Source organism: Curcuma longa, chromosome 5 (genome assembly GCF_044706935.1).
Source record: "Curcuma longa cultivar G26 ecotype Majalengka, Jawa Barat chromosome 5, ITB_CL_G26_1.1, whole genome shotgun sequence".
NCBI lineage: Eukaryota > Viridiplantae > Streptophyta > Magnoliopsida > Zingiberales > Zingiberaceae > Curcuma > Curcuma longa.
In genome coordinates this window covers 7294670-7316654 of record NC_133865.1, presented here as the reverse complement: position 1 = coordinate 7316654, position 21985 = coordinate 7294670, and the positions used below count along the sequence as shown (strand labels likewise).

General features: G+C 41.5%; 5 protein-coding genes across 5 annotated transcripts in view; 3 read left to right on the top strand and 2 right to left on the bottom strand.

Annotated features, from left to right (window-relative positions):
- Positions 1–60: 60 nt before the first annotated feature.
- On the bottom strand, positions 61–10211 carry LOC141829791 (uncharacterized). The gene is made up of 9 exons (XM_074717300.1): positions 9785–10211; positions 9513–9685; positions 8349–8427; positions 4103–4374; positions 3880–3935; positions 2975–3325; positions 1857–2308; positions 1182–1749; positions 61–403 (listed from the first exon to the last, which is right to left on the bottom strand). Exons 1-8 carry the CDS (start codon positions 10057–10059, stop codon positions 1239–1241), a joined length of 2169 nt encoding a protein of 722 aa, XP_074573401.1. The 5' UTR covers positions 10060–10211; the 3' UTR covers positions 61–403; positions 1182–1238.
- Positions 3099–4371, top strand: LOC141829554 (protein RGF1 INDUCIBLE TRANSCRIPTION FACTOR 1-like). The gene is made up of 4 exons (XM_074717056.1): positions 3099–3317; positions 3656–3730; positions 3802–3942; positions 4060–4371. The coding sequence occupies exons 1-4, from the start codon at positions 3099–3101 to the stop codon at positions 4369–4371; spliced, it is 747 nt and encodes a 248-aa protein (XP_074573157.1).
- Positions 10212–14952: 4741 nt separating the features above from the next.
- Positions 14953–16051, bottom strand: LOC141829789 (uncharacterized). The gene is made up of 2 exons (XM_074717299.1): positions 15433–16051; positions 14953–15332 (listed from the first exon to the last, which is right to left on the bottom strand). Exons 1-2 carry the CDS (start codon positions 16049–16051, stop codon positions 14953–14955), a joined length of 999 nt encoding a protein of 332 aa, XP_074573400.1.
- A 324-nt stretch (positions 16052–16375) lies between these two features.
- LOC141830133 (hydroquinone glucosyltransferase-like) lies at positions 16376–17931 on the top strand. Its single transcript, XM_074717620.1, has one exon. The coding sequence runs from the start codon at positions 16391–16393 to the stop codon at positions 17825–17827; it is 1437 nt and encodes a 478-aa protein (XP_074573721.1). The 5' UTR covers positions 16376–16390; the 3' UTR covers positions 17828–17931.
- A 2868-nt stretch (positions 17932–20799) lies between these two features.
- Positions 20800–21985, top strand: part of LOC141829243 (DENN domain and WD repeat-containing protein SCD1) — a 30073-nt gene continuing 28887 nt past the window's right edge. Inside the window, exon 1 of the mRNA XM_074716669.1 lies at positions 20800–21243. Within this exon, the coding sequence (XP_074572770.1) occupies positions 21055–21243 (189 nt within the window). The 5' untranslated portion in view covers positions 20800–21054. The remainder of the gene's footprint in view (positions 21244–21985) is intronic.

The following is a 21985-nucleotide window of genomic DNA, read 5'->3' as shown; positions in this document are numbered from 1 at the left end:
TTATTAGTACTCCAACAAAATTTAATATTATACTAATTTGAAAAAAATATTATAGAACTCTAATTTGAAAACGTTTTTCTTTGTTTACTCTTATAAAAACTTGACAAAAAGGAATTTGAATTCCTCTCTATTTGTTTACTCTTGTTCATTCTCCTTTGTTCATTCAAATAGGAAATGGATTCATGGATATGTTTTTTTTGCTGAAACTTATTCATCCATTATCACGTTGGGTAAGAACACAGTGAAGTGCAAATTTCATTCTTCTTATTCCCTAATAGTATTGATTACGAAGCAGTTCGATACAAATAACTTGTACACTTTTAACTCCTCTAAGTTCTGTGACAGTTCTTCTATGATCTGCGACCTTTCGATTCTGTTCGTGGCACAAGCAATAATGCTAGACCTGAAACAGTAAAGCAACAATCAGGAACAATGATCTTGGCAGATTGCATTTAACAATTTCAGATGTAAGAATAAGCATAAAATTGACAAATTATCTCCATACAATCGCATAGACAAATCAGTCAAGAAAGATTCGTGATCGAAGATCAAAATGATCAGGTCAAGGCATTCAAACTCTTAAATATAGACAGAAGATGATCCATGAATTGTCCTGTGACAATGGATGTTCAGGTCATAGTTGCTGCTGAGCTAGCTACCTTCAGAAATTTTCGTAAGAAGGTTAAACAATACACTGACAAAAAGAAGAGGAAACAAGATCATGATCGCATTCCACAAACTGCTTCTCAACGAAAAACAAGTTTGCAATTGTAGATATTAGAGAACTACAGAAAGAATCAAGGTTTCAAGTGGAATTATGAGCAAAATCAAACTTGAAAGACTGATAAATAAAGTTTGAATTAGGGATTGTCAATGGATGGATTTTAGTAAATTGAATAGTTTTCATCAGTCCTTGTGACCTAAACAAGTACTTGATCGATTGGAATGACCATCTTTTGCATAACGGTGAAGGGAGATTTCAAGCTTATGATTCTCAGGAAAGATCATAGAGAATTTCAGAACTGCATCACAAGCACAAGCTCATCTAACTGTACTTGCGTAGCAGTCATCTGATCAAATTATCACAAGAAAATCTTATCAAATGTTAACAACAGAGAGAGAAACACAAAGGGAGTATATGAATTTTAGATAATGGATACAGTTCATAAGGCATCACTCACCGTGATCTCCCTTTCTGATCTCATATTTCTTTATCCAGCTACCCCCAATTGTCCACGCTATGAACAAGTAGCCAGACCTTCGATGCCTGTGAATTCTGGAAATTTTCCTTCCAGTTCAAGCGTGCTCCTGACTGCCCTGTAGAGCTCCAACCAGGAGGAGTATCTCCATGAGAAGTTGTCCTCCGACAGACCAGCAGAGAACGTCAAGTTGGGACTCGGTGGGCATGCAGCCGCCACCAAATCCATCATGGTGACTGGCTTGATCGGTGCTTGTGGAAAATTCAACGCCACGTTATCGACCTTGTGTTCATAGATCTTGCCGTTCCTATCCAGTTTGTACCACGACGTCCCCTGGAAAGTTCCCCGAGCCTCCCACGGCACCCTCGGCACCCCCTCCAGCTCCCACCGGATCAAGATTATGTTTTCCGACGGCTGCCATACCCGGAAAATCCGGAGCCTTATCTCTTTGAACAAAATTTTGCTGTGAAACCTCACCGCCCAGAAAATGAGTCTATAGTTCTCGATGCCATGAAAGGTATTAAGCGGATCGATGAAGACGATGTCTTCCCTGGAAAAAAACAGGTTAAACGACAAGTAAAAGCGAGAGCAGCCAGTCAAAAACCCAGCAAGATCAAATTTTTCGGTAAATTCGATGTGGAGGAGTATGGTTCGCACCGATAGATGTCGTAGTTGAGGTCGCGGGCGAAGAGGGAGGGAAGGTCATCGCGGAGAGTCCTCACGGCGAGGCCGAGGTTGAGGTAGAATTCGCTCTTGTGGCCGTTTCCGCTACCGCTGCCGCTCCCGCCGCCGGCGGCGGTGAAGGGCGGCCCGTCGGGCAGCGAGAGCGGCTTCTTCTCCTGCACGGCGTCGCGGCGGAGGGAAGGAGGGGGAAGGTCGAGCTTGGTGAACACCGCGGTGGGCGAGCAGGGGAGCCTATGGGAAGGCTTTTGCAGGCCTGGGAAAGGAGGAGAGGAGAATTTAGGAAGCAAAGCCATTTCTTCTTCCTCACTTTTCTCTCTTTCCTTGCTCTGTTTCTCTCTGCAAACTTTCTCTATCTCCCCATCGCTTGCTTTTTCTTCCTCTTTTTTTCTTCTCAAACTGATTCCATGGCCATGAGGGAGAAGAAAAATTCACACATTTATCTTGTTTGAATTTTTGTGGCTTCGAACCAAGCAACTAACAGCTTATATATTATTATATTATCCGGACAAATTTTAAAAGTCAACCATATAGAAATTCAGAAACAACAATGATTATCCAATTGCAAACGAATGTAAAAGAAGAGATTTCAGTTGTAACCATTCTGTTGTTTATCCTTAATACATAAAATTTGAAATAATATTTGCTCAAAAGTACTCATGATGCCAGCAAACAGAAGACAAATTTGGAGCAAAAACAGAAGAAAAAAACAAATTTCACAGGCCTTGTATTAATTTCTCAGCCTTGAATTTCTTTCTTCTCGTTCCAAGGGAAGGAGAGAGAGGAGGGAGGCAGGTGATGGATGAGCAAAGCACAGGGAAAGTACGAAGAAATTGGAGCCTGGCTCCTCCCTTCCCGCCATTTACACCTCCACCGAATCCTCAAAATCCCTGACAATATCAACTTACACTAGAAGACAGAAATCACTATGAAATAGTGTTCTTCGTTTTTATTAAAGAAAGCAAAATCCAATTAATTAATTGCCCATAATGAATCAGTACTCTTTATCTCTCCATTTTTTTTCTTTTTTGTTTCCTGCTCTGTACTGCTATAAATAGATGCAGCAGGGTCGTTAATGCATCCCTACACTTTACCTTTTCTCTCCTCTTCAAATCCAATCTTGCGAGCTCCGAGGCCAAAATATATATATACATATATATATTGGAGTCATAATTCGCATTGGGAGACGGGAGTTGAAGTGAAGCGAGAAGAGAGGGAATGGGGAGGGGGGAGTATGGAAGTGGAGGAGGAGGAGGAGGGGCGGCGACGGCGGTGGTGCCGGGGTGGCTGGGGCGGCTGGTGGAGGAGAGCTTCTTCGTGAGTTGCGGGGCCCACGAGAGCCGCAAGAAGAACGAGAAGAACATCTTGTGCCTCGACTGCTGCTCCAGCATCTGCCCCCACTGCGCCCCTGCACACTCCCACCACCCTCTTCTCCAGGTCTCTCTCTGCTCCAATCTCATTTACTATTATTAACACACTGATTTCATTCTTGTCTCTCTTTTTTCTTCCATTTTTTTTCCAATTTGTTTTGTATGTTTCTATGCATTTCATGATGATGAAGTGTATATATACCCTTTTGCCCTCGAGTACAGGGCGTCCTTTACCATGCAGTACTGCCATCAGAGGTGTATAATTGTCATGTTGGCTTTTTCCCCTGCTCTTCTGCTTGGTCAAATTAGTACCCATTGACTCTCAGTACTTTAACGAACTCGATCGCTCGATTTTAATTATTCACTTGAATTCTCATTCTCTGTGTTCTTTGTATTACAATTCAGGTGAGGCGGTATGTATACAATGATGTGGTTCGACTGGATGACCTTGAGAAGCTCATAGACTGCTCTTTTGTCCAGGTAATTAATTCAGAGTAATTACTTTGCTCGATCATGTCCGAACCAGTGACATTGTCTGTTGTTGTCGACAGCCCTACACCATTAACAGTGCCAAAGTAGTGTTTTTGAAGCCAAGGCCTCAATCTCGTCCTTTCAAGGGCTCAGGAAACATTTGCATGAGCTGCGACAGGATCCTCCAGGAGCCTTTCCACTTCTGTTCCCTCTCCTGCAAGGTGTGATCAAATTTCAGATATATGGGAAGTAAAACTGGAGATCGCGCGATCAGAATATGATCGAGGATGATTCGAATTAATGGATCCTGATTCAGTCAAACGAATTGGTGTGTGCAGGTGGAGCACGTACTGTCACGAGGAGAGGATTTGTCAAACATACTGTTCCGGTTCCATGACTCGGACTTGGCCTTCTCCCACTTTGAAAATCTCCGAATGGAGGGGTCGGATCTGATCGAGGAAGTGGAGAGCCGACTGGTGCCGAATTCTTCGATCCTGGAGGAGCCGATGCAGTACGACGGCAGCTCCGGGTCGAGCACCGACCGCGCCGCCGGACGGGGCCCGAGGAAGAAGAAGAGCAGCGGCGGGTTCATAGTGCTGTCGCTGAGCAGCAGAAGGAAGGGCGCTCCCCACAGATCCCCCCTCTCCTGAGTCCTGCAGATGCATGCACCATGCGCTAGCTAGCTGTAAAATCTAAGTATGTAATTTATATCTGCGATCGAGCATGTTTGTGGGGGGAGTTTTAGGGCAAAGTTGTGCTGGTTTGAATGCGGATGGAAGTGAGAGTTCATGGCTGATGAGCATTCCCTTTACTGATTAGGAGGGCACGGTGGAGATGCATGCTTCAGCTTCACACTGCATGCTCGCCAATTTTGTTTTGATGTAATGTGGAATGCACTCTTAATTCGACCAATATATATCATTTCTCTTTACCTTCCTTCTCAATATATAATACACTATTTTACCAAATTAAATTATGATACGTACGCTTGAACACCAATTCTATGCTTCTTATAAGGATTATAACATTAAATACAGTCATGTTTATATATATGCTAGTAAAGTCTTCTTTGAATTAAAAAAGCTTCAAGCATTGTTTGGATTTATTAGATCGGAGTTGCACTACTTGAGTTGACTTGTGAGGGTATTTTAGTGGAGATGTACGTACTTTAATCTTTGTTATATACAATTTAAGCATGTGTGAGAATTCTGTCTAGATTCGCTAATCCATTATATTTATTATTACTCTCATAAGGTATTACGTTAGATTTATTTTACTTTGAATTATTATGGGCGACCCTACATGTAAACTCCTCTTGTATTTGTATATTGATTACTTTTATTATTTATCTTATTTTGTTCATTTGTGATTTTAATCAAATTGTATTTTTCTTCAATAAAACAAAACCACATCTATTCTTTGTTGTCCTGACTTGTAGAAAGTACATAGCATCTGGAACGAATAGTTAAAATCATCTTCTGATATAATAATTAAGCTGACAAATTAACACTGTTCAAGATTAGCAATTTAATTAAGCCTTGACTTGTAATGTTGCATGCTTCACGTGAACTGAGTTACAGTTTACATATGTGAAGTCAGAGAGAGAGAGAGAGAGAGAGAGAAGAGGAAAGACTCAAGAGAAGAGAGCCATTGGAAATTGGAAAGGGGACCAATCGCTTTGGTTGACGCCACAACTCAACAACGACATTCCTACTCCCAAAACCCTCTGACCTATAAAACTGTCCCAGTGTATAAACTAGTAATCTATGTATTCATCTCGTACACTAGAATTAGAATACATGGCAGATTATTAAACTTTATGGAGATTATTGGAAGAATACCTCAATAATGATTAATGAAGTTGGTGCAGAATATAATTGTTCAGTATATATGTAATTCAGAGTGAGAACAGATGCAGAAGGAATATATTTATTAAACATTAATAGAATTTTAATCCTCTTCACTTTCAGCAATGAACTGCTGGGCTCCTCGATCTTTCGTACACAGACACAAAAATTCAGAATTTTTATTTTGTGTAGACCTCAAGTACTCTAGTGATTATATTTATAAAACAATGAATTATGTTTAGATTCATATTCATGTTAGACTACCTAGTAAAAGGATTTAAGGCAGTTCCATAAGACATAGGATTAGATTCATTCATATGATTAATTAACATCATTTATATGTATATATTATATCAACACTTGATTAATGCTAAAAAACTGGAATGGGACTGAACTGATGAGATCAGAATCCTTATAGCATCTGGATGGTTTATAGCTAGGATCATGGCTGTCACTTTGTACTGTTAGAAGGTCAAGTCTTATCACCCATGACTTGATGCATTTGTATTAGCATCATCTGGTCATCGGGCAGCAAGTAGTGGGTTCACCTGATCACCACCAGCTTAGTGACTCATTCCACCACTCTCCATTGTAGTTTTAGCTAGCTACTATTTCACATCAAATCACCCCTTTAACTAATCCATATAAAACATATATAATGGAAAAGAAAGGAAATCTTGGCCATGCTTTAAACTGAATCCAGGCTTCTGTGTGGTCATGTCATTTCACATAGCTTGATATATAGAAAGAATTTCAGGAAATAATAAAAAAAAAACTTTGTTATCCTTCATGTGCCAATTCATATATAATTGAGAGTTTTTTTCCTTGATGAGTCTTGTCATTTCCAGTGCTTCTGCTTGTATTTTTATGGTTGCAAAGAAAGATATAGTTTTCTAATATTAATTGAAACTTGTGCTTACTGCATGGATGCTAATTTTCAGTCTTCAGGTACATGAATACAAAAGGCTGAGGCCTCCACTTTCTTTTTCACAATAGGCAAGGAGTCACATGAGCTAGGCAACATGATGGCATCTTACACTTTACAGATTGACTATGAATCGATTCAATTAATGGTGAAAAAGACCCTCATTTTGACTGGTGTCCATGACAGCGACTCTTCCCACTTTTACTTCATGGATGCCACTGCATGCGGTACAGGTTCATGAATGGCCAGTTGCAGGGGCAACGATCAAAGGCTCAGTAACTTTTTTTTAAAATTTTTTTACTATCATTCACCTTTCAACGTTCATGCATGATCACTGCCATATGCAGAATGTGGTCCAAAGTATTCATTAGACTCACAGTATTTTTACCTAATTCATATAATTCAAGGTGTTTGTTAAAATGTACATAACAAAAGATAACCCAAGTGTGTTGGCTGGGGTTTGGGGAACATGCACCACCTGAGAGGGCACTCATGGTCATGTGATGGAGCTGAGTTAGTCTGGAGTAGCTGCTCACACTCATCCATCATATATCACTGAAAAGATAGGTGGGTGAGTTAATTTGCTGGCCATCGCCCCCCACAATGATTGGAGTGTTTAATTTGCAGACAAATTCATGTCTCATCCTTCTGCAGGCTTCCACATGCCTTCTCCCCCCACCCACCTCTCTTCATCCTTTCAACTCACTCTACACGACTTTTTGATGAACTGTTGCTTTGGCTTGGATCGATCAGCACACCTGCACAATTAATAATGATGCTGTACTGCGACTGATCCCTCTTCTAGGGCTTTTTAATTGCTCTTTCTGCGTTGCAGGAGAAATGGAAGCATGCAGGCATGTATCAGAGGTTATCAGATCCCTATCATTGTACATCATTTTGACCATTGGTCTCCCACTACAATGACTCCAAACACATTTATGCATTTACATGGAAATGGGCACGCAACCAATTCCCTCCTCTTCTTACTATTTACATTCACATCATTCCTCTCTTTTTCTCCCTATCTACGCTCGGCTTGTCCTTCTAACGATCCTAGCTATTAACTGTCGCAACGGTATGCTTTGATCTTGTCTCCCTCCCAATTAACACGCCATAAATCTTGATAAGTTAATTACTGAATTTTTCTGCCTCACGCAGTGTAACAAATTATTGCAGCGATATATGAGAACTTCAGAGTTGCAGTATGTATTATTATTATTTTATTTGCTTTCTTATTGCTAAATTCTGAAACAAGATAGATCTACATATGGAGGTAGGTGATAAAAGAAAATTTACAGTTTTGTTGTGTTACATGTATGAGAAATTAATAGTTTGTTTACAAGTTCATGTCACCTTAAGATAAAACTCTAAAAATTCTTATTACTTTACCTCTCAACCAGTAAGTTATTTAATGGAACAATAACAGCATGATATATATTCACTAAATTTAATTTACTTAAAAGAATGATTTTGAGGATATAGAAATGATAAGACTTTTCAAACTTTGGATGCTCGATGAAAATGTTTGGAATAGTAGAAAACTTTCAGAAGTGAAAAGCATTTAGTATTTTTTTTTTGTCGAAAAAGGAATTTTAATTTGAGCCAAAAGTTTGGGGAATGGGAAAGGAGCTCACAACAAGGCCCATAATTAGTTCAATCAATTCTAGGGATCGATGTTGAAGTTCAAGTTGATAGATCTTGGAAAGAAATCCATGACCAACTTGAATTGCTAATGCTACAGTTTCCTTTTTGGCCCGACCTCAAGAAAAGCAATTGGAATTATTAATTGTTTATAATTATGTCACATGGAATCACTTTTGAGCTTTATATCTACACACATAAAACCCATATATACCATATTGACGAATGGACATAATTTTCATCAAAATTCTCCATTTTCATGCTCCTCCTCATGTTGGTTTGATGCACTTTACCTAAACTAATAGAGAATTCTTAATCCACATTGAAAAAGGCATCCTGAAAGAGAATTAAACACGCATAAACAGTTATTATATATATGTGTATTTATAATAGTTAAGGATTCATAGTACATAATGGAGTGAGATATATGGAGAGTGAGTGAGGATGCATGCATTATGGATGCATAACATAGATAGATAGATAGATAGATTTGTTTATGGATTTAGTTGGAAGGACAGCGTTTGAAGCAGGTGCAGTGGCGGTGGATTTTGCCCTCGCAGTCACCTCCCTCGTAGCCCTCCGCCAAGCAGACATTGTTACAGTTGCGGTCAGACAGGCAATATCCATGGAACCTCCCACTTCGTACTCTGCAAACTCTCGCTTCTCCTAATTCTGTCATGGCATACTGTATATTGTTGACTCGTGTCCATGTGATCATATGCTATACGATCGATCAGCAATAAGTTCATGGAAGGATAAATATTATTACCAGAAGCGAAGAGGAGGAAGAGGAGCAGCGAACACAGGATTACTGTCTTCATCTCCGTACGAGGAGGATACCGATCGAGCTCGATGTAATTATTTTCTGAGACGTGGTTAGCGAATAAATAGAGGCGTGACGTGCATGGAAGTTGCAGCTCTAGTTTCGTGATGGGGATTGGTAACGCCTGGACATGTAGATGTCTGCCCACATTTCATGTGCAGCCAATCTTATCCTTGAATGAGACAAGCTTTTTGTGATTTCTGTTTGTGGGTTTCGTCTCCATCTCTAAAGTTCCTTTATTAAGCTCCTATAGCCAAATTAAGCAAAAATCTACAGACCACGTATCCGGCCCAACTTACCTGCTTCAGAGTCAGGACAGCAAGCCCACCTGGCCCAACGCCGGCCCATCGACACGTCAAAAAACACAAATTAAAGCAAGTTAATCACACGATGGAGAAACGAATTATTGTCTGATTTTCTCTCCCGTTGCAGAGAAGTATATATATAGTTTGTACAGTAATACGTCGAAGTGGAAGCATTAAAAGTAAGTGTATTTATATGTATCTAAATATTAATATTATTCAGAATATGCATGCATGCATGGCTCTTAGAGGCCAGTGAGGAATTGTATCTGCTTGAGGAGAGGAGCAAAAGCCTCCATCAGCTTCTCGCACGGATGGTTGTGTATTCCCTCGTACGTGGTCACTACAATGCTCGCGTCGTCTTTGGATTGTCGTTGGACTTGTTTCTTCACGTTGCATGTGTGATGAGTGCACCGATAGTAGCTCCTTTAAATTATCGTGCGATCGATATAAGAAAAATTCAAAGAACAACAATATTAATTAATTAGAACTAGAAGTCAGCAGCTGGGACAATTACGTACGTACCTGGGATAAGGGCTGTTCTTGACGGCTTTCTGCCCGTACTTGCGCCATCGATAGCCATCGTCGAGGATGTCGTTAGGGCTCTTGGTCCTGAACGCAAACCTCGGGCTCATCGCCTTCTTCCCCATTGTCGGCGTTGACTTGTCGTTCGACCGGCCGCCACCTCCGCCTTCTCCTTCTGCCTCATCACCCTGCAGGGACACGGCCGCAGGTGCCGCCAGCTGCTGTTCCGTCGCTGCACTCGGCAGAAGCAGCGAGGCTAACCCTAACTCCGACATGAGCAGCGGCGCTAGGGAATTATGATAAATACTCTGGTCCTGCACTTGCTGCTGCTGCTGCTGCTGCTGATCATGAGCAGATTCTGATGAGTTGTGAAATTGGGAAAGCAGCTGGAGATCGGTGCTTCTGGTTCCCCTCCGCCCATCAAAGGTTCCATGTCCGTCGATCTATAGCTAATTCACATGCATCGAGAAACAGAGGGGAACGTGACGATATATATAGAGAGAGGGAATTGAGAAAGGTTTGGGGGTTGGGGGAAGTTGGGAAGTGTCAACTGCACGCATGCATGCAAAACGGAATTAAGGAGGAGGAAAGAAGATAGACGACAATCAACGACATCCCAACAAACACATATGATCAGCTCAACTGCCCTGCCAATCTCGCTCGCTGCATCGATCGATCGAGCTTCAGGTCGACGACGTACACAAGCAAAAATTTTGTTTTTGAGATTAATGCTTTCGTCGGCAAATTGAATTTTATTTTCTGTAGTTCTAAAGATCGATATATATATTATAATTTACTCGACCCTCTTGTCAAATTGCTATTATATTAATTCTAGTGATTCATGCTTAAATATCAAGGACGAAAAATTCTAACATGACTACTGTAGACATGGATAGATTACGTCAATATGGTACTTCCTAACACGTGCATCATATCGACAGCGATTAATCCTGATGTTTTTTTCTCATATTTTTTTTTTGGCCCAGGCTTGAACTTGAAGCTACCAAATTAATTACGCATGATCAACGACGACGTCTGTTGATTAAAAAAAACATGACATTGGTGTTCACGCCTTGAAGTAATTAAATTAAGTGTATTGTATAGGGAACTTTTAAGTCGATAAGCAACAAACGTATAGCAATGAGCAAAGAGATCAATTAATTACTGAAATCGATCAAACTTGCTGAGGGAAAAAGTTGCATGGTGACAGAGTTTACGCGTGTCGTTCACCTAAAGATATCGACCGATCGATAGGCCTGGCGGCAATTATGACAATCTGATACGAAATGGCAGTTACGCAGTGAAAGTATTATATATATAACAACGTCGTTAATTGCTTTAAAAATTTATTTAAAATGTGCATCAAAATTTAATATCTTATATGTGATTCTAAATTTAAAAGGTTATATAATATAATAATCTTATATAGTCATCTTCTATGATTTATCATATTTATATACTGTAAATTTATGATGGAACTTTGTGATCTATTTTGATTATTTTAACAGAAGAAGGGTATGCAATGACATCAGAAAAGCTCATCTAATAATAAAAAGAGAAAAAATAAACTATCAAATAGAAGTCATCTTTTTTCTCATGGCGGAGGTAAATGAAATTTTTTTTGGAAGGATAATTAAGTTTTAATCTCATTCTAACTTATCCTACTTTTATGCCTTATTTACTTGGGAGGGTAGATTTAAAAATTGAGAAAAAATTTTACTATTTATTTCACCTGGAAGGATCGAATATTCATCCTTGCCATTATTTACTTGTTATCAAATAATGGACGGCTGGATTAATTTAGGGTTTAGGGGTTTATAAATCTATCCTTTGATCACTTTTTTGGTTTTTCTTTTCATCATAAAATTGGACGGAAATCCTTTCCCTCCCATCTGTTTTCTCTTCCTCTGCTGCATCTCCACCACAGACAGCATAAACCGCACCTCGAACAAACTCTTGTGTAATGGCAATCGCCTTACATGGACGCACCTAGCGGCCGCCCATTTGGTGGCTGCCGCCTCGTGCGACTTGGCTTTTTTTCTTCTTTTTTTTTTCATAATTTTTTCTTCCTTTTCCATATATTGGCTTTTTGTGGCATTCTTTTCTCTCCTTTTCTTTCTCTTTTTCCTTTCCTCCACTCGAAGGATTCTTTTTCCGTGGAAATTCCTTCCTCCATAATCAGCACCTAAAAGGAAACAAAGCATTAGTTGGCAAGAATTTATTATCAATGTTGATATCTACCTTGATAGGGTAAGAAAAGGGAATCAGGTAAAGTCAATGATCAAGCTAAAGTAAAAGTCAAAAGTCAAGACCCGATAGAGATTAAAATGCAAATTTCAACTTTATTAGCTCAACTCGAGAACTTTAGCTTCTTCATCCATTGATTCGTCATCTAAACTCCAGATGACACAACTTTCTCGACTCCTTCATCGACTCGATCATCCTGACTTCAAAGGATATATAGCCTTCTTGACTCAGTTACTCGACTAGAGGACATAGGCTCCTCAACTCAGTGATCTTGATTCCAAATAACACAACCTCCTCGATTCATTCGTCAACTTGGTCACCCTGATTCGAGGACATAGCCTCCTAAACTCAGTCATCTTGACTCCAGAGAACATAACTTCCTCGACTCGATAATCCTGACTATAGATGACATAGCCTCTTCAACTCCTTCATCGACTCAGTCACCCTGACTCCAAAAGACACAACATACTCGACCCAGTCATTCCGACTTTAGAGAACACAACCTTCTCGACTCAACTATGCACCCCCGATTTCATAGGACAACCTCCTTGACTCGGCCACATTGACTCCAAATGATGCAGACTCCACGATCCCTTCAAAACTTAGTTATCCTACAATAGTTTATTGACGATTAATATAAATATTCCTGAACATAACACCACAAGCAAGTGTAAGAATAATCATTTGAGTGTCAGACTTCATCTCCTAGATGCTCTCACTACATACACGTGACATGCAATAAATAGAGAACAAGTAACGACTGTCAAATCCAGATCACCCAATATTGCGAATGTGCAAGTACTCTTTTAGGTCAACCATATAAACCTTGGAGAAAGCAAGCAAAGGGAGAGGTGATTCTATTTTTTTCTTCCTCCATTATTACATTGTTTTTACTTTTCATAAGTTTATATCTTAATTTGAATGTTGGAATGGCCACTCCAAACTCCCTTGCACTGTTCTTAATTTTCATCGGAGTATTACAGATATCTTATCTTTGACGCCCTTCACCTCTCTAGCTAGGACCTTCAACATCACTACCTTTGCTATTCTATTTTACTGATTCACCATGCCATGATCCTCACACGGGGACATAACTCTTTCTTAATTGTAATCCTATTTAATATGAAGTAAATTCTTTTATTAAACGGCATTATTAATTTATTTTGCTGTGATAGATATTACATTAATCTAAACAAGACAACATGCTCTGATCTCGATCGAGAAATATTTTATCACATGTGGAACATGATTGGAACCTGCAATTTTCCACAAAACTCTTATGTAATTAATCAGAAGCAAAAGCCTTGTTAATTGACCCGCATGATCCATAATTTAATCAAAATTATGCACATTCAATATGTTCAACATATCGTATCACATGATACAACAAATCCACCCAAGTCATGTAACTCGTTTTTACCTTGATATCATCATTCATCAGGCAGTGAAATTAATCATGTGTTCAAAAGATCGATTGAACGGGACTGAACAAAAGATCCTCAAAAAGTATATATATAGTATCCAATTAAATCAAAAGTACGACGTCACAAAACAAGAACGATCGAGGACATTAATTAATTTCACGGTCTTCTCCGAAAAGCGATGCAATCGAAGACCTCCCCGAGGCCCTTCCTGATCTTGCTCACGGCGTTCGCGTTCGCGTTCGCCTTCGTCTTCTTCTCCGTCTCTGCCACATCTCCCCATGACACGACCATCTGCGCCATCTTCTTCTGCTTCGCCGGCGACTCCCCAGCCGAATTCTCGGAGTCGGGCAGCGCCATGGTGTGGCGATCTATGATGTGCGAGAGCGAGGCGAGCTCGGAAGAGTCGTAGAGAGGGCTCCCGCAGTCCCACACGCGCGCGGCGCCGTCGTTTGCTTCCATTCCGATCGACTGCATGCTCGATCGTTTCGGTGAGGCGGCGCTCGTGTCTCCTTGCTGTCGCGCCCGATGCTGTCAAGGGAAGCATAAAACATTGAAGAAAAGCGAGAAGAATGTGTGCTGCACTGCTAATTAATTTGATTTGGTTCGTTGAATTTGGAGGGGCGGTGCTCGGTCTTGCACGCCATGTTGTATGTATCACATGTGTGTTATGTAGTTGGAAATCTATTTCGTGGGTTGGTGGACTTCACATTTTTGTATTATGTATCTACCTACCTTAAATCCATTAATAAGATTCGGACCAGATTATAGTGTAGCTGTGTAGGACACCGCATGGGTCGCAAATTGCTCACGCGCCCATGTGTGTTGCTGTGTCAAATTTGGCGCAGGGCCAACCAGATTGAGTGGGCGAGTCAGGGTGGGAACACGACACGCGCCATGTGCGTTGCTGTGTCAAATTTGGCGCATGGGCCAGTCAGGCAGGGAAAAGGAGACGCACTATAGGTTAGTTCTCCAAAAGCTATCGAAAGATCGACCTTGGAGAAGTTACTGAATAAAAAAATGATAATAATTTTTGTGTCAGAAAATAAAAAAGTATTATTTCTTTATTCTTATTATTAAAAAGGGGTTTCTTTAATTTATCAAAAGAGTTATATAATTAATTTATTAATACGAACGATATGCACCGATCATTATTCTAATGTTGTATGTTAGTTTCCATAAATGAGATCGTGGCTATGGTCATGGCTATGGCGGAAGGCGACGGCGAAACTGCTCCCCACGTCGCTTTGCTATCGAGCCCCGGCAGTGGGCACCTGAATAAAAAAATTCAAGGTTATCTTGTACAAGCAATTTTGTGTTCATTTTACCGTGGAGAGCCTTTTGATCGTCGTTTTTGCACTCGAACACAACCGTCCCCTTGCCCATTATCTCAATGGTTGATCCATCACCAAATCTCACCTTCCAGATGATGGTTTCATCTAATTCTTGAAATTTCTCGCGATGACCAGTCATGTGGTTGCTGGCACCGTTGTCAAGGTACTAGTCGTCTTTATCTTCTCCTTTCTTAACGTTGCGATACATCGGTAGAAACCTTTCTTCACTGAGCAGAATGGTATCATGCCGCTCACGCCTAGTGTGAGACTCCTCGTGGGACACGGTCATCATTAGTGCTGGCTCTTCATCGGTGGCGCAAGTGAGGTGAGCCTCATCATCACGATGCTTGTTATAGCATTCGGACGCATAATGACCCATTTTCTCACAATTGAAACATTTTATATGTCTCCTGTCACAAGTACCACTATTGTTGCCGCTAGCTAGTGCCTCCTGCATTGTCTTGGCGCTGCGTACCACGGCCACGACCGCGCCCTCGCCCACGCCCACGCCCACGCCCACGCCCACGCCCACGCCATTTGCCACGACTAAAGTTGTTGGACCCACGCCCCTTGCCTCTTGACTAAGTGTCCACGTTGCTCCTCTTTTGTCGTATTTGTCATGCGGCATGAGTAAGTAGGAGCTCACCTTCAGTGTCATTGGTGTTGTCGCGTAATCGCAGTGTTCGTTCCTCGTACGCCTTCAGTCGCCCTATAGTCTCCTCAAATGGCATGGTCTCAAGGTCGTGGAACTGCTCAATACCGGCAACAATAGGGAAGAATTTATCAGGGACAAAATCAAGCAACTTTTTTACCAAAGAGGAATCTTCAAGCGTGGCACCAAGAGTGGAGAACTTGCTGCTCAAGGCGCTGAGTTTTTCCGCAAACTCATCAATTGTCTCGGTCTTCTTCATCCGGAGGGCGTCAAACTCGCTCTTCAACGTTTGTACGCATGTCTTCTTCACTCGATCACTACCAAGGTACCTCGTCTTGAGGCTGTCCCAGACTTCCTTCGTCGTCTTTTTTTTTGCGATCTGGAGAATGATGTCTTCGGGGATACATTGCAAGATGTATGCACGCACCTTTTTGTCTTTCTTTGCATTTATCTGGGCTCCTTCCGCTGGCTCCACCGCCTCCCAGTCTCCCTGGGCATCAAGAATCGCCACTGTCTTTATTGCCCACACAGTGTAATTGTGAGGGTTTAACATCGGATAGGGAAATGACACTCCGCCGTTCTCCTTCGCAGCAGCTTGTGGGATGCCCGACATTTTTATGGAATGGATTTTTGGGTGTTCTATACTACCAAGACTCTGATATCAATTGTTGGCTTAGAATCTATGAATAGCACCCTCGACAATCCACACACTCATACAAAAGCAAAAAAGGGAGCAATGACTTCACGAAAACTTTTTGCAATTAATAAATTTTCCATACACTTTTGGATTGTCTATATACACCACAAGTGATAAGATCTGATGTCACTTAAGCCATACAACTAATGCCACGTAAACCATAAAATTAGAAAAAGCTAAACCAAAGACTAAATTATAGAAATTATCAAGAAAATAAACGTTATAACTCAACCTATCAGGATTATTTGCTCACACATGGCTATGGCGGAAGGCGACGGCGAAACTGCTCCCCATGTCGCTTTGCTATCGAGCCCCGGCAGTGGGCACCTGATTCCCCTTGCCAAGCTAGCCGAGCTGCTCGTCCACCGCCACGGCTTCACTGTCACCTTCATTCTCTTCGCGGACCACGCCCAGTCTGCCTGTCTTCGCTCCTTCCCGGCCTCTTCCTTCTCCTCCGTCCAACTCCCTCCGGTTCCCCTCGACGACCTCCCCTCCGACGCCCAGGTGGAGACGCGCCTCGCGGCCATGGTGGAGCGCTCCGCTCCGGGCGTCCACGACGTCCTCCGCCGCCTGAAGACTACCACCCACCTCGTTGCCTACGTCATCGACATCTTCGGCACCGCCACGCTTCCAGCGGCCAAGCAGCTCGGCGTGCCGCGCTTCCTCTTCTGCACTACCAACTTCTTCGCGCTCTCCTTCCTGTTCCACCTCCCCGAGCTGGACCGGACAACGTCGTGCGAGTACCGCGACCTGCCGGAGCCTGTGGCGTTCCCGGGATGCCTCCCCCTCCGCGGGGAGGACTTTCTACAGCCGATCCAGGACCGGACCGATGACGCCTACCGCTGCGTCTTAGATATCTGCAGGGGAATCCGAGAGGTGGACTCCATCCTAGTGAACAGTTTCGTGGAGTTAGAGCCGGCGGCCTGCGAGGCTCTCAAGTCGGAACGGCCGCCTGCTATTCCGGTCGGGCCGGTGGTTACCCGTAATCGGCGCGAGGATACGGCTAAGGGAGATCACAGCTACCTGCAGTGGCTGGACTACCAACCGCGTGGCTCGGTGCTGTTCGTGTCGTTCGGGAGCGGAGGGACGCTGTCGACGGAGCAGATGCGGGAATTAGCTTTCGGTTTGGAGCAGAGCGGGCAGCGGTTCGTGTGGGTGGTTCGATGCCCGAACGATCGGGAAACAAGCGGGGCCTTCTTTCAGCTCTCCGGTTTGGGCGCCGACGACCCGCTGGCGTATCTCCCGGAAGGATTCCTCGCCCGTACACGCGGAACGGGAGTGGTGGTGCCGCTGTGGGTCCTGCAGGTGGAGTTGCTGGCCCACCCCGCCACCGGCGGGTTCCTCTCCCATTGCGGCTGGAACTCGACGCTGGAGAGCGTCGCGCACGGCGTGCCCATGATAGCGTGGCCTCTGTACGCGGAGCAGCGGGTGAACGCGGTGCTGCTGTCGGAGGGCGCCGGTGTGGCTCTGCGACCCAAGAAGAGGACCGGGTTGGTGGGGAGGGAGACAGTGGCGGAGGTGGTGAAGGAGCTGTTTGAGGGGGAGGAAGGGAAGAGAGTTAGGGAGAAGGTGCAGCAGCTCAAGGAAGCGGCGGCGCGGGCGGCGGAGAGCGAGGACGGGTCTTCCTACAAGGCTCTCGCCGATGTCGTCAAGAAATGGAAGAACGGCACCGACACTGTTGTTGACGCTTGAAAAGCTTGCAAGAAGAAGACACCTATCTTGTTGGAATGATACTTGTGTGCGCTTTGTCTTCTTCTAATAATTACCGTGAAAAACGACAACTGCCCCTTTAAAAAGCTGCATTTAATTTCCTTCCGCTTTATTCGGTAGAAAATGAAATCTGTCATATCGCGGTATTATTAAACAAATAAATTAAAAAATTATAATTGATTATCTGACCTCGTCAGAATTCAAACTTTTATCTTTTTTACTAATCAACTCAAATTATACCATGGAGATATTTAATTTCCTTCCCCAACCATCATATCAGAGTTATTGCTTCTGCAAATACTTTCATCTCGATATTAAAATTGATAAATATAACTGTTAAATGTAATTTTTTTTCATAAAATATCATCACTATACAAGTAATTCGTTTTTTCTTATAAAATGCAAACATTTATAAGAATTCAGCATCCAACAATTTGAAATGAAATATTCACACGTATTTGATGAATATAGTGGATTTATTAAAATTGATGTAAGATCTAATAATTTTTTTGAAAATAGAAAATACCATTTTAACATGAACGATGATCTATTAATGCTGTTCTGTTCCTAAAAGTTTATCTTAATTTTAACTGTTCAAAATACATACGATTTATACAAAATCATCGATTTACGATTCTATTTATTATTGTGCAAAATAATTTATAATTATAATTATTATTAAATATTTTAAATTTATAAAAAATTAACGGTCGGAATCAATCTGTTCATCCGATTATAAATGCAAATCAAATATATATCAAATAAATTATATATTTTAATTAATTTTATAAGTTGAATAATAATTTTTAATATATAAAATAATAACTTATATATATATATATATATATATATATATATATATATATATATATATATAGCTGATTTACTGTGCTATTATGGATGCATACTTATTACTTCAACAAAAAATGGAATTCACTTGCCCATTATAAAGAGGGCATTGTTAATTCAGTTTCATCGGAATTTGACTCTTGTTTATTTTAATAAATCTGTCTCGTACTAACCAACTCAGTTATACCCTTAAGGCATAGATGCATGCTCATGTGTGCGACTGAGAAGGTGCACACACGTGACAATTAACGATTAATATTATCATATAGGCGTGTCACGTGCCGAGTAATGATAGATAGCATGAAAATTGTAGCATGACACACTCAATGCAAGTGAGTCCCATTGACATGCATAGATGTGGGTCCCACTGCATGTCAATGAGACCCACTTGCATTGAGTGTGTCCTGCTACATTCATACTACAATTTTTCATGCTATCTATCATTACTCATATATATACGAGTTTGATATCCTGCGCGAACGAAAAAACGCGACCCATGCGCACGCGATCCCGGCCGTCCATCGCGAAAAATCCAGGCCGTTTATTAAAAAAAACACTGTAGCTTCTCTGCGTCGTCGGCGTTCTCGCCGCTGCCGCTCCCCCGTCCGCCCACCGCCGGCCACCGGACCGGCGGCGATGGATGCGCAACTCACCGGCGGCGGACTGGTGGCCAGATTCCGGCCGAATTTCGGTCGGAATCGACCAACAGCTACTGTTGGCCGATTTCGGCCGAAATCTGTCGGATTCCGGCCGAATCACGGCCGGAGACCGACCGCGGTTGACGCGCCCGGCGCCGGCACGTCGACCGCGGCCGATCTCCGGCCACGATTCGGCCATAATCCGACTGATTTCCGGGCGACAGTGGACGTTGGGCACTGTCCTGTTTCCGGCCGGATTCCGGCCGGAATCCGATGCCGGAATGTGCGCCGGCGAGTTGCGCATCCTACGGTCCGGGTCCGGTGGCCGGCGGTGATCGGACGGCGACGCGACGACGGCGGAAGTGGGCGGGGGTCGGCGGTCGCGCACGGATCGCGTAGGGATGAGTCGCGCGGGATATCAAACCTCCATATATATATATATATATATATATATATATATATATATATAAATTTTATTATTAAATAAATTATATTTCCTTTTATCACGAGTTATTTATGGAGGTTAAATAATTTTTATCATATAAATTATTGATAGTTTTTATAAATTCAATATTAAATAAATAAAATAAAACATAATTACAAAAATTAAATAAGATTAATAAATTTAATAAACTAATAATAGAATAGTCTCACGTAAATAATTCAAGATCATATATTATAAAATTAATTTTAATAGTAGTTCCATATTAACAAAATTGAAGAGGAATAAATTAAAAAATTAGTTTCAATAGGAAAGATAGAATAACTCCATATCAAAAATTTTAAAATAAATAGATTAAAATATTAATCTAAATAAAAAAGTAGAATAAATTAATTAAATAATATCGAAACATATCATTAATATTATTAAAATATTGTAAACATATTAAATAAAAACCTATAATAAAAAATTTTAAAATATAAATTTGTTTAATGAAGAAATCTTGTACTATGCATATTAGATTTTTTGAAGAGGCATTGCTTCTTGATTTCATGGTTATGGATGTGCAGACGGCAACAAAGGCATTAACAAAAGAGGCAATTGCAATGACTGAGAAGAAGATGAACACGAGGTTCGGGATTCTCATAAATCAGAATGACAGAACCTTTTTCAGGCAAATGTGCAATCTTATTTAAAACACACAGACTTCACATTTTATCGTCTTGTATTGTATTTAACACAATTTTTTAGTTTTTTTTTTATGAATAACCATTGCATTGTATTTCTTATAATTCGATCAGGCATGAACCAAGGTTAGTTGTTGACTATCAAGCACAAAATTTTGAATTATTTCATGATTTTTGTCTAAAATCGTTTATTTTCTCGGTAAATGTTTCCAACCGTAGGTTTTGCTGAGAATCCACGTGTTCGAATCCCCTGGGATTGGATCATCTCTGCCTTCATCACTAGAGGGTTCTTAACCCAAACCAAACCAACAGTTGAAGTCTCTCCGACCGGCGTGCGCCGAGAAGACTCGTCAGTCGTCACTCGCTCGGCGACCCGCTCCCCGGTCGCCGTTGCCAAAGAGGAGCCGTCCATTGAAAAGGAGAATCGCACTCTCGAGCAAATCTGTTGCTCTTCCCCGTCTACGCCGAAACTGAGATCTGGCGACGTTGGCGGATCAGTCTCCAACAGGAACCGGTCAGCATTGAAATCGGATAGAAGAATCGCAGGCTAAGCGGTGGAATGCTATAGTGATTTGTCATCCTCGGCCGGATCTGATGGCGGCGTCTTCTTCGGCGAAGATCTTCGAATACTTCGTGGTGTGCGGGATCGGGCCGGAGATCGTGACCCTGGAGGGGAACAAGGGGTTCCAGGGAATGGAGGTCATGTACATGCCTTCCCTCCTCGACCAGTACCCTTCTCCCAACCAGTCTCTCTATCCTCCCCCTCCGCCGCAGCTGTCGACCGTAAGTTTACTCCGACCCTTTCTTCCCGCTAGCTTCTCTTTGCATCTCCTTGATTTAACTTATTAAAAGTGAGAAATTGACCAATAGACTAGTTAGACTGTCTTTATATGATGTTGGAACATGAATTTGGTATATTAAGGCCACAGGATTTTGATGCAATTCTTATCGAATTATAGAAACACCTCATGAGATTATAGTAAGTGGTTATTTTTTGCTATTGTTTTCATGTGTTTTTTTTTGTAATATTATCAATCAGACTACTGGCTACATCATTTGGCATTTAAAAATTGAGTTATATGAATCTGACTAGGTTTATTTTGATTTTGACCACAATGGCAACTCACATATGTACTTTCCCTTGTATTGGCTTTGTTGAAGTTGGATTGTTAAAGTTGAGCTTGTTCATAAGTTCTTGGCAAAGATCGCTATTTTGTATGTGCTCATTCTTCATGGCAAAAACTAAATAGTAAATACTATGTTTCAATTCGTAATTGTCACGAGGGACGTTACTTTTAAGTATCAAAAATAAATATATTGTGCAATTAAAAAATTATCAAGGGATTTGCTACAAAAATCAATTTAACTTCATTTAACTCCACTAAATAAATTCACCTTAATTTAGGCCCTTTAGAACGCTGGATTTGATTCTCCAACATTCAATTACTCTGGGGTTGTGTCTTTACAGGAGCCAGGATTCTTGATTTTTGCTTAGTTGCCAATTTATTATGATATCCAATATTAC